The sequence below is a fragment of the Myotis brandtii genome, unplaced genomic scaffold (assembly GCF_000412655.1).
Source record: "Myotis brandtii unplaced genomic scaffold, ASM41265v1 scaffold61, whole genome shotgun sequence".
NCBI classification, from domain to species: domain Eukaryota; kingdom Metazoa; phylum Chordata; class Mammalia; order Chiroptera; family Vespertilionidae; genus Myotis; species Myotis brandtii.
This window is the reverse complement of record NW_005370318.1, coordinates 1,993,217-2,006,071: the sequence shown is the minus strand read 5'-3', so window position 1 is coordinate 2,006,071 and position 12,855 is coordinate 1,993,217. Positions and strand designations below refer to the sequence as shown.

Sequence of the window (12,855 nt, the reverse complement as noted above, 5' to 3'; positions counted from 1 at the left end):
ACCCAGGAACCAAGAGGTCACCGGTTTGATTCCCAGGTCAGGGCATATACCCAGGTTGTGGGCTTGATCCCCAGTGTGGAGCATGCAGGAAGCAGCCAATCAATGATTCTCTCTCATCATTGATGTTTCTATCTCTCTCTCCCTCTCCCTTCTTCTCTGAAATCAATAAAAATATATTTAAAACTATTTTGATTATTATTTCAAAATTCAATGTAATTGTTGTCCTTTTTAAAATCCTATGTACTTTGTTTTATAGGTTTTAAAAACAGCATTAAGAGAAGGGTCCATAGGTTTCACCAGATGCCAAAGGGGTTCATGACACACATAAAAGGTAACCTAAAAGAGCTGATGAGGTCTGTCCCTGACCCTTCTCTCAGCTGACATGCAGCCCACGAACAGAGGCTGAAGGGAGAAGCCCGGAAGAGCAGTGAGAACAAGGTTTCCAAAAGAGACCCCATAGCCTCTATTTCCTGTCTTATGTATAAAATCGTGATTTCTGCAGCAGCTTTGAGCAGAGACCTGTACAGAAAATGGGGAGCCCTCCGTTAGAAAGCCCTCTCTAAAAACAATAGAGCCCTGGCCACATAGCTCAGTTGGTTAGAGCGTCATCCTGATACACCAAGGTTGTGGGGTTGGTCAGGACACGTACAAGAATCAATCAATGAATGCATAACTGAGTGGAACAACAGATCTCTCTCTCTCTCCCCTTCCTCTCTCTAAACTCAATTAAAAATAATACTCAGAAGAACACCCAGCTTTCCCTCTGTCCTCTGCCTGACCATGTGGCCTCCAGCTCACAAGAGTGAGTCCTTCAGGACACTTTTTGGTTAAAACTAAACTTCTCACCCAAAATGCTCTTTAAGGCTGAAGCAAGACACACTCTCTTCCTATGAATCTGGAACTAGACAAGGGGGGGGGGGGATGACTTTTTTTTTTTTTAATAAATACTCTCTAATCCATTAAAACAAGAAACCTATCTGAAGTCACAGATTGTGGACAGGTGGGGTTCGTTCCAGGAAGTGGAGCACAGCACAATGTTCTGGTTTAAGTTTAAAGCCTGATTCTTATAAACCCAAAATGCACTCGTGGGAGTGGGAGAAGTGAACAATATAGAGAGAAACACCACCTCCTGGATCCTTTCTAGAGCCTGTGGAAGGTGGGAGCAGCGAGCATCATGAGGCAATTTCTTGGCATCTCAGCCTGTGAATCATTGCTCTCATATAGGTTCACTGAAAGATCTCTAATTTGGGAGCAGAGCAGCAGAAGGGCCCCAAATGACCTTCAGCTTTGTCCTTCCTCTTTCACTTGGTGTTCCGTGAGCCTGAATGTTGGGTGTTTTCTCTGATAAGGCTCAGGATATCTAGGTTGGTTCATCTTCATGCTCATTACAGTAAGAATCTGTTTTTTTGGGGGGGGGGTGGGAAGGGATTGAGTTGAGGGAACCAGCTCAAAGAAAGAACGCATATCAGATTATTAATCAAAGAGAAACTAACAATGCAGAGGACAGAGAGGAAATGCCAAAGTTGTTGAGATGACAGTGTAATGTAATAGGTTCTTATGAGACAAGGATAGGGGGCTGTGCATGGAATATCTCTGGAAGGCAGTACTGGAAAGTGCTAACAGTGAGTGGCCCTGGCAAGAGGGGAGGAGCTTGGGTTGTAGGATGGAACCTGACTTTTCTATTACACAACTTTTATACCATTTAAATTTTGTACTATGTGTACATATTATTAATTTAAAAGTTATTGTCTACAACCCTGGCTGGTGTGGCTTAGTTGGTTGGGCATCGTCCAGTGCACCAAAAGGTAGTTGGTTTGATTCCCAGTCAGGACACATGCTCAGATTGCGGGCTCAGAGGCAGCTGATCGATGTTACACTCTCACGTCGATGTCTGTCCGTCTGTCTGTCTCTCTCTCTCTATTGCTCTTGCTCTCTCTCTCTCTCTCTCTCTCTCTCTCAAATCAATAAAAAATATATATATTTTAAATCTTTAAATTCTTTATTAGTTAAATAAAAAATATTTTTAAAATTAAGTTATTATTTACAGTCCCAGAAGGTTTTGTAGGAATGTGGCGGATGCTTAATAAGCAAACATGCTAAACCACTGTGCTGTTTAAGGAACCAGCATTTATGGAGTGCCTACTGTGTGCCAAGGGCCCTTTGGCAATGCCCGTTTGACTGATCTTAGGAAGGAGCCGAGTGGGGACTCCTTTCAGGTCTGCTGGAAGCCAGCACTCTGCTCCTCAGCAAGGTCCACACCGCCTTCCTCCCTGGAGTGAGCAGTTGGAGGCACCAGATGCTCTGGCAGGATCCAGAGAGATGCCATCTGTCAGGGAAACCTATTCTTAGAGAGCAGAGACAGTCGGTGGCGGAGCTGGCCAACCCCCAGTGGCAGTGGGGGGATGTGGGGAGGGCAGGCAGCCAAGGCTTTACCTTCAGCTGGCGGGCAGGACAGGCTGAAAGCAGGGTCTACTCAGTTCTCAGGACCACACTTCCTTCTATGTTTGAATACTATTAGAAATAACAGCAAACATTTACCGAGTGCTTACTTTATGTGTCATATTTAATCCTCCAGATCACCCTATAGAACACCTTCTTTACAGATGATGAAACACAGGTACAGAATAGTTAAGTCACTTGCCCTAGGAAACAACAGAACCAGAGCTGAGCCCAGACATTGGCTACAAAGCCTATGTCCCCAACCACCATGTTATACTACCTCTCAACCTGCTATACCAGAGGCCAATTTTCGTTTGGGTTCTCCGACAGCAGACCCCAAGACAAGAATTTGAGTGCAAGTGGGCTACATCGGAAGTGGTCCCAGGAAGCACTGGTAGGGGCATGAGGAAGGGAGGCAGGAAAGGAGGTGTTATTGAGCAAGTGACCACGGTGGACAAGAGGAGCTCAGTCCTGCCGGGGGGCCCTGAGAGCCAGAGTGCAGCATGCCTACTGGGCGAGGGGAGTGGGAGTGGGGCTATTTATCAGGCATTGAGAGCTGTGCCCTGGATGCGTTAATCCCCCAGCACTGCAGGTCTGCTGCAGGGTGGCAAAGCAGGTGCCAGTGGCAAGTGATGCCCTCAGGCAGAAAGACACAAGGGGTGGCTGTTGGAAAAGCTGCTGGTGTGCACTAACATGGTAAACTAGAAGAGATATGGGCAGGGCCCCCTACATCTGCCATAAAACCCACTTGCTGATGATGACCCCCTCCTCTCCCATAACCTTAGGATCTCATTCATCCTCCACAGAATGAACTAAGGGACCTTCAAGATCACTTTCTCCAGGTTGGCAGTGCAACATCGTGGCTGAGAACACAGCTGTTAGAATCAGACCTAACCCCTGCTGTTACCTAACAGCTCAGCTCTGTTTAGTTCAGTTTCCACATGTGTCACATGGGATAGCAGTTGGCCCCATATCATCCCCTACTACTCTGCTACTCAAGGTGTGGCTCAGAGCAGCAGCAGCAGCAGCAGCACCTGGGCGTCTGAGAGACAGGCAGAATATTCAGGCCCCACCCCAAACCCACTGAATCAGAATTTGCATTTTAATAAGATCTCCAGTGACTCATGTGTACATTTCTACTAGTAAGTTCTAAAATATAAAGAGACTGAGATATTCCTATTAGGCCAAGGGACTCCAATTAGTGGGTCAGGGACCAAATCTTCCTGGAGACCTGATTGGTTTGTCCAGCTTGGTTTTAAAATATCGGACTGGCACAGGAGTCTCCAGTTCACCACGTCCCCATCAGTCCCTACTACATAGCACCCAGAACATGATCATTTATGCCACCGTCAGGCCCCTGTAGGCATTTGAGTTTGTGTCCCCTTCTGAAACAGACCCTAGAACTAGCTAACATTTGCATAGCTTAGCTTAGGTTCCTAAATTTAAAGTAAGGCACTTAAAAACACATAGGCTTTGAAATCAGATAAATCTGGGTTCAAACCCTGATAGGGCTACCATACTAACTGTATATCTTGGGCAAGTTACTTCCCTTCTCTGATTCTGTTTCCACATCTGTAGAATGAAAATCAAAATACAGACCTGTAAGGTCATTGTACGGATTTAAAAAGTGTGTGCAAAGCACCCAGGAGGAAGTAGGAGCTCATTAAATGATTAGTGTGGGTAGCAGCAGTTGTAGTTATTCAAGTCCAACATGGACACCGGGTATTATTACAATTATTCTCATTTTACAAGAAACTGAGGCTCTGGGAGGTCACGAACCTTCCTCAAAATTACACAGTGATTTCCAAAACCGGTTTGGCTCAGTGGATAGAGCGTCAGCCTGCGGACTGAAGGGTCCCAGGTTCGATTCCGGTCAAGGGCATGTACCTGGGTTGCGGGCACATCCCCAGTAGGAGATGTGCAGGAGGCGGCTGATCGATGTTTCTCTCTCATCGATGTTTCTAACTCTCTATCTCTCTCCCTTCCTCTCTGTAAAAAATCAATAAAATATATTTAAAAAAAAAATTACACAGTGATGGAGTGGGGACTCCAACCCATGTCCTCTGGCTCTTTATCTGCAATGCCCACTAGAATTTTCTGTGATGATAGAAGTGTTCTATATCTGTACAGTCCAATACAGCCACGACTAGCCACATGTGGCTACTTACTGAGCCTTGAAATGTGACTGGTCTAAATTGAGGCGTGCTGTAAATGTAAAACACATACTTGATTTTGATGACTCCGCATAAAAAAAAAGAATATAAAAGACCTTATTTTCATAGTAATTACAGGTTGAAATGATAATATTTTAGAAATTTGGGCTAAAATATATCAAGATTAATCTCATCTGCTTCTTCCCACTTTTTTTTTAATGTGGCTACTAGAAAAATTTCAATTACATATATGACTGTCATTATGTTTCTATTGGACAGTGAAACTCTAGAGCTTCTCCAATAGAACACTCGAGAAAAGGAACTTAATATTTTGTAAAAACATATTTGCAAACCCACTGCCCACCAGCATAAGAACAGTCAAAGAACATACCCACCAGAAAGAGATTTCAGGGCCCTCCTCTGAGCTCCATGACCCCTGAGGCCTAGAGAGGAGGGTGACTTTCCCAGGTCTCACAGAAGTGAGCAATACGCTGGAACCATGCCTTAGGTTCCTCAGCCTGACTCAGCCTCTTATTCCACCATTCAAGAGTACCTAATGAGACTGGAAAATTGGTGCTTCTGCTTTGGACAATGGAACCCTGGGTTAATGAAAGTTGGAGTCTGAGAGCCATGATCTTGAGAAAGCAGGATCCTCTGGGAGGTTTCACTGATGGAGCCAATCTCAAGCCACAACTGGACACCGCCCAGAGCCTACTCAGGTAGAAGCCCCCATAAGCACCTCAGGGCTGTGTTACTCTGAGGGACGGCTCTTGTTGTAGATGAGGAAGTCCGAGATGTCATGCCACACATTGCTGTCCTCGTACAGGTAGGTCATAGAGGACTGCAGTGAGGGCTGCAGCGTGGGCCGGTGGTATTCAAAGAGCCACAGCACCAGCCCCCACACTAACGCGGTGAACAATGGGAATGGGTCCCACTTGGGTTCGGGAATGTAGCCCTTCTCCACTCCCAGGCGGCACAGGGCAAATAGGACGCGTGACAGCAGGTACATGTTGATCTGCAGGGAGGGAATGACAGGGGATTACAGGTGTGCACAGCCACTGGGAACCTTCTGCCCACCCCCATGCATGGATCAGTGTTTTTCAAAGTTGGTGTGCAAGATGAAGTGGTATCAGACATTTTAATAGTACTATATTATTTATTTTTTTAAGGTTGTTACCCCACTTTTATTTATTTTTTAAAAATAATTCTTTATTGCTGAAAGTATTACATATGTTCCCCTTTTCCCCCCATTGACCCCCTCCAGCCTACCCCCCCCGCCACCCCCAGTCTTTAGCACCCTATTGTCTGTGTCCATGGGTTATGCATATCTATAATAATAAAAGCGTAATATGCTAATTAGACCGGACATCCTTCCGGACGACCTTCCAGACGAAGCCGGGGCTGCGAGGGAAGCCCGGGTCCCAGGTGCCAGAGGGGAGCCGGTGCTGGCAGCCAGGGGAAGGAAGGCCTACTCTTGCAGAAATTTCGTGCATTGGGCCTCTAGTATGTATATAAGGTCTTTGGTTGATTACCTCCCACCCACCCATCCTCCCTCTGAGATTCTGCACTCTGTTCCATGCTTCCATGTCTTTGGATCCACTCCATTCATCAGTTTATTTTGTTACTTAGATTCCATATGAGTGTGATCATGTGATACTTCCTCTGACTGACTTATTTCACTTAGCATGACACTCTCCAGGTCCCTCCATGCTGTCTCAAAGGGTAAGAGATTCTTCTTTTTTTCACAGCTGCATAGTATTCCATGGTATAAATGTACCACAACTTGTTTATCCACTCATCTACTGATGGGCACTTGGGCTGTTTCCAGATCTTAGCTATTGTAAATTGTGCCGCTATGAGCATAGGGGTGCATACATTCTTTATGATTGGTGTTTCGGGTTTTTTAGGATATATTCCTAGAAGTGGAATCCACTGGGTCAAATGGCAGTTCCAGATTTAATTTTTTGAGGAAACTCCATACTGTTTTCCATAATGGCTGCACCAGTCTGCATTCCCACCAACAGTGTACTAGGGTTCCCTTTTCTCCACATCCTCGCCAGCACTTGTCATTTATTGATTTGTTGATGTCTGAGATTTTGCTGCCTATGATTTCTTCTAGGATTTTTATGGTTTTACAACTTACATTTAAAAGTCTTTTATCCATTTTGAGTTCATCCTGTGTATGGTATAAGTTGGTGGTCTAGTTTCATTTTTTGCATGTATCTGTCCAATTTTCCCAACACCACTCTCTTGACTCCATTGTATGCTCGTGCCTCCTTTGTCAAATATTAATTGAGCGTAATGGCATGGGTCGATTTCTGGGTTCTCTGTTCTGTTCCATTGATATATGCCTGTTCTTGTGCCAATACCAGGCTGTTTTGATTACGGTGGCTTTGTAGTATAACTTGAAATTTGGTATTGTGATACCTCCAACTTTATTTTTCTTTCTCAAAATTGCTGCAGCTATTTCTGGTTTTTTTGATTCCATATAAATTTTTGGAGTATTTGTTCTAACTCTGTGAAATATGCCATTGGTATTTTAATAGGGATTTCACTGAATCTGTAGATTGCCTTGGTAGTACAGACATTTTAAATAGTACTATTTTATATCTTTAATTTATCATTATTTATTTTTAAAATTTTTAATTAATATACTTAGATGGTTCAAAACTAAAAAGTAACTTGACACCAAAAAAATCCATAAAAAATTTTTGATAAACTGGATCTCATCAAAAGTAATTATTATTTTTTGTTATGAAAGCCCATGTGAAGAGGCCAAAAAGAAAAGCTATAGACTGGGAGAAAGTATTTACAAAAAAAAAAATCTGATAAAGACTACTATCTGGAATATATTTTTTAAAAACTCAAAACTCAACAGTAAAAAAAAAAAAAATCCAATTAGTAAATGGTCAAAAGACATGAACAGATACTTCACCAAACAGGTTATACAGATGGAAAATAAGCACATGTAAGGCTGTTTAACATCATTAGACATCAGGGAAATGCAAATTTAAAATCACAAATGAGATGGCACTTCACACCTATCAAAATGGCTAAAATTAAAAAATATATATGATAAACCAAATACTGGCTAGGATGCAGAGGAACTGAGTCACCTGCATATATTCCTGATGGGAATGTAAAAGAGTACAGTCACTGTGGAAAACAGTTTGCGAGTTTCTTATAAAACTAAACGTGCATGTACCATTTGACCCAGCAACTGTACTCTTGGGCATTTATCCCAGAGAAATGAAAACTAATGCTCACTCAAAAACGTGTAGCAGCTGTATTCCTAACAGCCAAAAGTTGGAAACAACTCCCATGTCCTTCTGGGGATAAATGTGTGGTACATCCATGCAATGGAACACCACTCAGCAATAAAAATAAATGAACTACTGACAGACTCAACAACTTGGATGAATCTCCAGTGAATTATGCCGAGTGAAAAAAGCCAACCCCAAAGCCTGCATACTGTAATGACTCTACTTATATAACACTGTTGAAATGAGAAGATTTTAGAAATGGAGGTCAGAATAATTATTGCCAGGGGTCAAGGAAAAGAGGGGAGGGGGAAGGAGATGGTGTGACCAGGATTCTTAGCCTTTGGATGTGAAATTTCTAACAAATATAAAACCAAGAAAATTTTCTCAAAACACAAGAGGCTCACATGCACAGACTCCATAATTCCATGTCTAGGAACTTTTGGACTGACACATATGCAGGAAGACGTCCAAACAAAGATGTAGACTGCATGTGTGTAATGGCAAAAGGCTACAGACCCCCTAAATGCCCATTGAGAGGAGATTAGTAAAATCAAGCCTGGTCCATCCATCCACCCAGCAGTGGAGGGCTCTGATATTAAAAAGGCTGAAGGACTGACAAGAAGGGTCTCCAAGATACATCATCCCATGGGAAAAAAAAAAAAAAAAGCAGTACAATCTCATTGGTGGAAAACTCCTGATATGTACACTGAAACAAGCACCGACAATTTCTGAAGGGCTACACAAGACACAATTAAAATGACTGTCCCAGAACAGTGGCTTGACAATTGGAGGAGGATGGAAACTTTCTTTTCAATTTATTTTCTACTTTATTATCATGTATCCCAAGCACCTAGACATATGCCAGGCACATAGAGGCTGTTTAATCTGCATTTTTTAAAATGTGAAAATAAAACTGTTTTTATAATTTAAAAATATTTAATAAGCCATGGCCTGTGTTCTCAGCGGTTAGAGCACTGACCCACGAACCAAGAGGTCACCAATTCAATTCCTGGTCAGGGCACATGCCTGGGTTGCAGGCTCGATCCCCTGTAGAGGGTATGCAGGAGGCAGCCGACCAATGATGTTTCTCTTTCATCGATGTTTCTATCTCTCTATTCCTCTCCCTTCCTCTCTCCCTCAAAATCAATAAAAACATATTTAAAAATAAATAAAATAGAAATTTGATTTTTTTTAAAAAGGTGGCAAGCTCAATTCCCGGTCTGGGTACATGCCCAGGTTGCAGATTTGATCCCTGGTTTGGGGAGCGTGCGAGAGGCAACTGATTAATGTTTCTCTTTCTCTCTCCCCCACCCCTTCCTCTCTCTGAAATCAATAAAAGTAAAAAATAAATAGAACTTTAACCCAGAAAAGGGCAAGTTACAGAATAAGAGGCAATTCTTTAATAAATATTGTTTTATGAAAATCATATCCCAGGGTCATTTTTCTTTTTTCTCATTTCACTGCAATGATTTTCTTTAAAAAAATAAAAACATCTTTGCCCCCAGAGAGCAGTACACATTGATTTTGGGAATCATAAAATTCCAATAAGCTGCTTGATTTACAGACGAGGAAACTGAGGGGGAGGTGACCTTCCCAAGATCACAGAGGGACTGGTGACTCACAGATCCTCAGACTTGGAAGGGAGCCAAGAGCTCATCTTCTTTGACCCCCCCGACCCCCAACTCATACCTGAGCCATATCCCACCCCAAACCCAGCCAGCCCCTACACACATTCCTGGGGAGGATCTTTACCTGGCTGTTGATGTTATTGTTCTCTCTAAACACCAGCAAGCCCCCGATGAAGCCAGCCAGGAACGAGTGCACCGGGTGGGTCTCTCCCTGCAGGTGGGACTGCAGGGCACAGAGGCCCTTGTAGGTGAACACGAAGCAGGCCAGGTTAGAAGAGTGGGTGTACGTGGCCTTCAGGATGGCCCGTAGCTTCTCCCGGAGGCTGCACAAAATTAGAGAATTACCATGAGCGCAGGCCCAGCCATTTGGAGGGCATTCACCCAATGGGCATGCAAAACTAAACCACACAAGGTCAGGGCCTCTAACATCCATGTCCTGAGGGCTGCTGGCATCCTTGATTCAGGCCTTAACTTCATGCCACTTCCTCAGAGAGTCTTTCCCCGAACACCCTACATAAAAGAATGCCCATCACATCTGTCCCCTTATCCTACTTTTTTTTTCCTTCATAGGTCTTATTGCCACCTGACTTGAATATGCTTGTTTATTATGTTCCCCACTCCCACCCCATCGCAGTGGAAGGTACCAGAGAGTGGTATCTACAACTGACTTGTTCATCCTTAGGGCCCAGAACAGGGTCTGACAAAGAGTAGGTGCTCAATAAATATTTTTTTTTTTTGGAGTGAACATGAGGAGAAATAAATGAATGAGGGAGTTAGTGCCTACTGTGTGCTGGATCTGGGAATACAATTCTGGGGGGAAAAGATCTGCTTGCTGCCCTCATGAGGTTTATGATCTAATCAGAGAGGGAAATATAATCACAAAGCAAGGGTCAAACTTTGACCCTGACAAGAGATAATCGTGGGATCTGAAGGATGAGGAATCAGTGTGGTCAAGAGGGGAGAGGAGTTGCATCCCAGGCAGAGGGATCAGCAAAGACCCTGAGGAGGGACAGGGGGTGGGGAGTAAAGGAACAGAGAAAAATCTGAGCAGAGAATGTGTGGGCAAAGGATGTAGGGGATGTAGGGTAGCAGGTAAGGCCATAGTAAGTTTTCTCTTTATCCTGAGAGAAACAAACATTTAAGTAGTGTAGGTAGTTGATTTATCCTTTAAAATTAAATCACTCGGAACCTGTCTGGGTAGCTCAGTTGGTTAGAATTGTGTCTAAGATTGTGGGTTCAATCCCTGGTCAGGGCACATACAAGAATCAACCAATGAATGCATAAATAAGTGGAACAAGAACACTCAAAAAGAAAAAAATCACATGTTATAATGCATTTTGATTTCTTGTTAGAAGTAAGACAACACAAGTTCTCAAGAAACCTAAAATTTTTTTGATGGTTTTTTTTTCTGTGTTCTTGTAACGGTAGCATTTTTCAAAAATTAAAAAAACTAAATGAAAAATAAGTAGAACAACAGCCCTAGCTGGCATGGCTCCGTTGGTTAGGCATCGTCCAGTGCACCAAAAGGTTGCCAGTTTTATTCCTGGTCAGGACTCAATGCCCAGTAGTGGGGGTGCAGGAGGCAGCCAATCAATGCTTTGCTCTCACATCGATGTTTCTCTCTCTCTCTCTCCCTCTACCTTCCTCTCTCTCTAAAAATCAATTTTAAAAAATGAGTGTCCTAGCAACGGTGGCTCAATGGTTGAGCATCAACCTATGAACCAGGAGGTCACAGTTTGACATGCCCGAGTTGCAGGCTTGGTCCCCAGTGAGGCACATGCAGGAAGCAGCTGATCAATGGTTCTCTCTAATCATTGATGTTTCTCTCTCTCTCTCTCTCTCTCTCCCCCCCTTCCTCTCTGAAATCAATAAAAAATATTTTTTTTAAAATGAGTGGAACCACAAATCGATGTCTCTCTCCCTCTCTTTCTTTTCCTCTCTCTCTCTAAAATCAATAAAAATTTAAAAAATAAATTAAGTTAAATCACTTGGGGGCAGTGGGAAAAACACAGGGAGGAGTACAGAGTGTACACTGGGAGATCAATTCAGGAATGGTAAACCCAAGTGTCCTCAAAGCTAAATGAGGACCTTGGAGTGGGTCTACTAAGCACTGTGGAAATCTGTCAGGTGAGTGGACATAGCCAGAAATCAGCTGGCTCTTGCCCCATAGGAACATGGGCCCAGTGTTGCCAACTCTAAGACAAGTTAGATTTCCCAGTTTTTAAGTGTTAACACTTCAAATTGTTTCTAGAATCTGACCATTTCTAATCTCCACTGCCGTCAGTGTTACTCGCCTGCATTATTGCCACAGCCTCCTATTTTACACTTACTTCTGCCCTTGGCACCCTCACCCATCTGTTCTTAATCTGGCAGCAAACTCTTCACTCTCACAGTACCAAAAGATAGGGCAGATAGTACCATATCCCTGCAAAAGAGCTTACAACGTCCTGTTTCACGTAAAGGAAAAGCCAAACTCCTCTTTAAAGTTGGACAGAATGGGCCCAGGTTACCTTCCTCTTTGTTCTCTCCCCGTCAACCCCTCCCCTCCAGCGTCCTCAGATTCACCAGGCACGACCTCACCTCAGGGACTTTGCACTGGCTATTCCCTTGGCCTGGAACACTTTCCCCTAATGCCCATGTAGCCAACTCTTTCACCTCCTTAAAGTCTTCACTCGAACGTGACTTTCTCTCTGAGGCCTTCCCTATTTAATTCTGCAGCCTGCCTTTCCTCCAGCACTCCTGATCCCCGTTCTCTCTTTCCTTGTTCTAATTTCTACTTCCCACAGCCCATGTCACCCATCCACACATACTCTCCTTATTGATTATGTTTTTTCTTCTGCCACCTCCTGCTAGAAGGCAGCTCTGTGAGGGCAGTGAACATTGTTTTGTTCACTGCTGTATCCCAGCATCTAAAACAGTCTGATCCACAGCAGATACTCAATAAATATCTACTGAATGAATGACTGAGCTCAATTGAAAAAAAAAAAAATGAATCAGAGCACAAAAAAACAAACCAAACACAAATAAATTTTAGAAGTAAAAATACAAAAAGAGAAAATCTTGAAGCCGAATTTGGCCAGAAGGCTGTCCATGTGTGATTCTTATAAGCTCCAGGTGAGACTACATACATTAAAAACTAGATCATGCCCTAGCCCAGTGGTTCTCAACCTTGGCTGCACATTAGAATCACCTGGGAATCTTTTTAAAATCCTGATTTCTGGGCCTCATCCTCCGGAAATTCTGTTTCTTTGTTACTAATGTTGTGGCCCCACCCCATAACAAAGAAACAGAATTTCCGGAGGATGAGGCCCAGAAATCAGGATTTAAAAAAGATTCCCAGGTGATTCTAATGTGCAGCCAAGATTGAGAACC

The 12,855-nt window shown here is 43.3% G+C and overlaps 1 protein-coding gene across 1 annotated transcript in view; it reads right to left on the bottom strand.

The window, feature by feature from the left end:
- Positions 1 to 4,456: 4,456 nt before the first annotated feature.
- PXMP4 (peroxisomal membrane protein 4, 24kDa) overlaps positions 4,457 to 12,855 on the bottom strand; it is a 14,728-nt gene continuing 6,329 nt past the window's right edge. Inside the window, exons 3-4 of the mRNA XM_005879797.2 lie at positions 9,608 to 9,806; positions 4,457 to 5,607 (exon numbers count right to left, since the gene is read on the bottom strand). Coding sequence (XP_005879859.1) covers positions 5,344 to 5,607; positions 9,608 to 9,806 — 463 coding nt within the window. The 3' untranslated portion in view covers positions 4,457 to 5,343. The remainder of the gene's footprint in view (positions 5,608 to 9,607; positions 9,807 to 12,855) is intronic.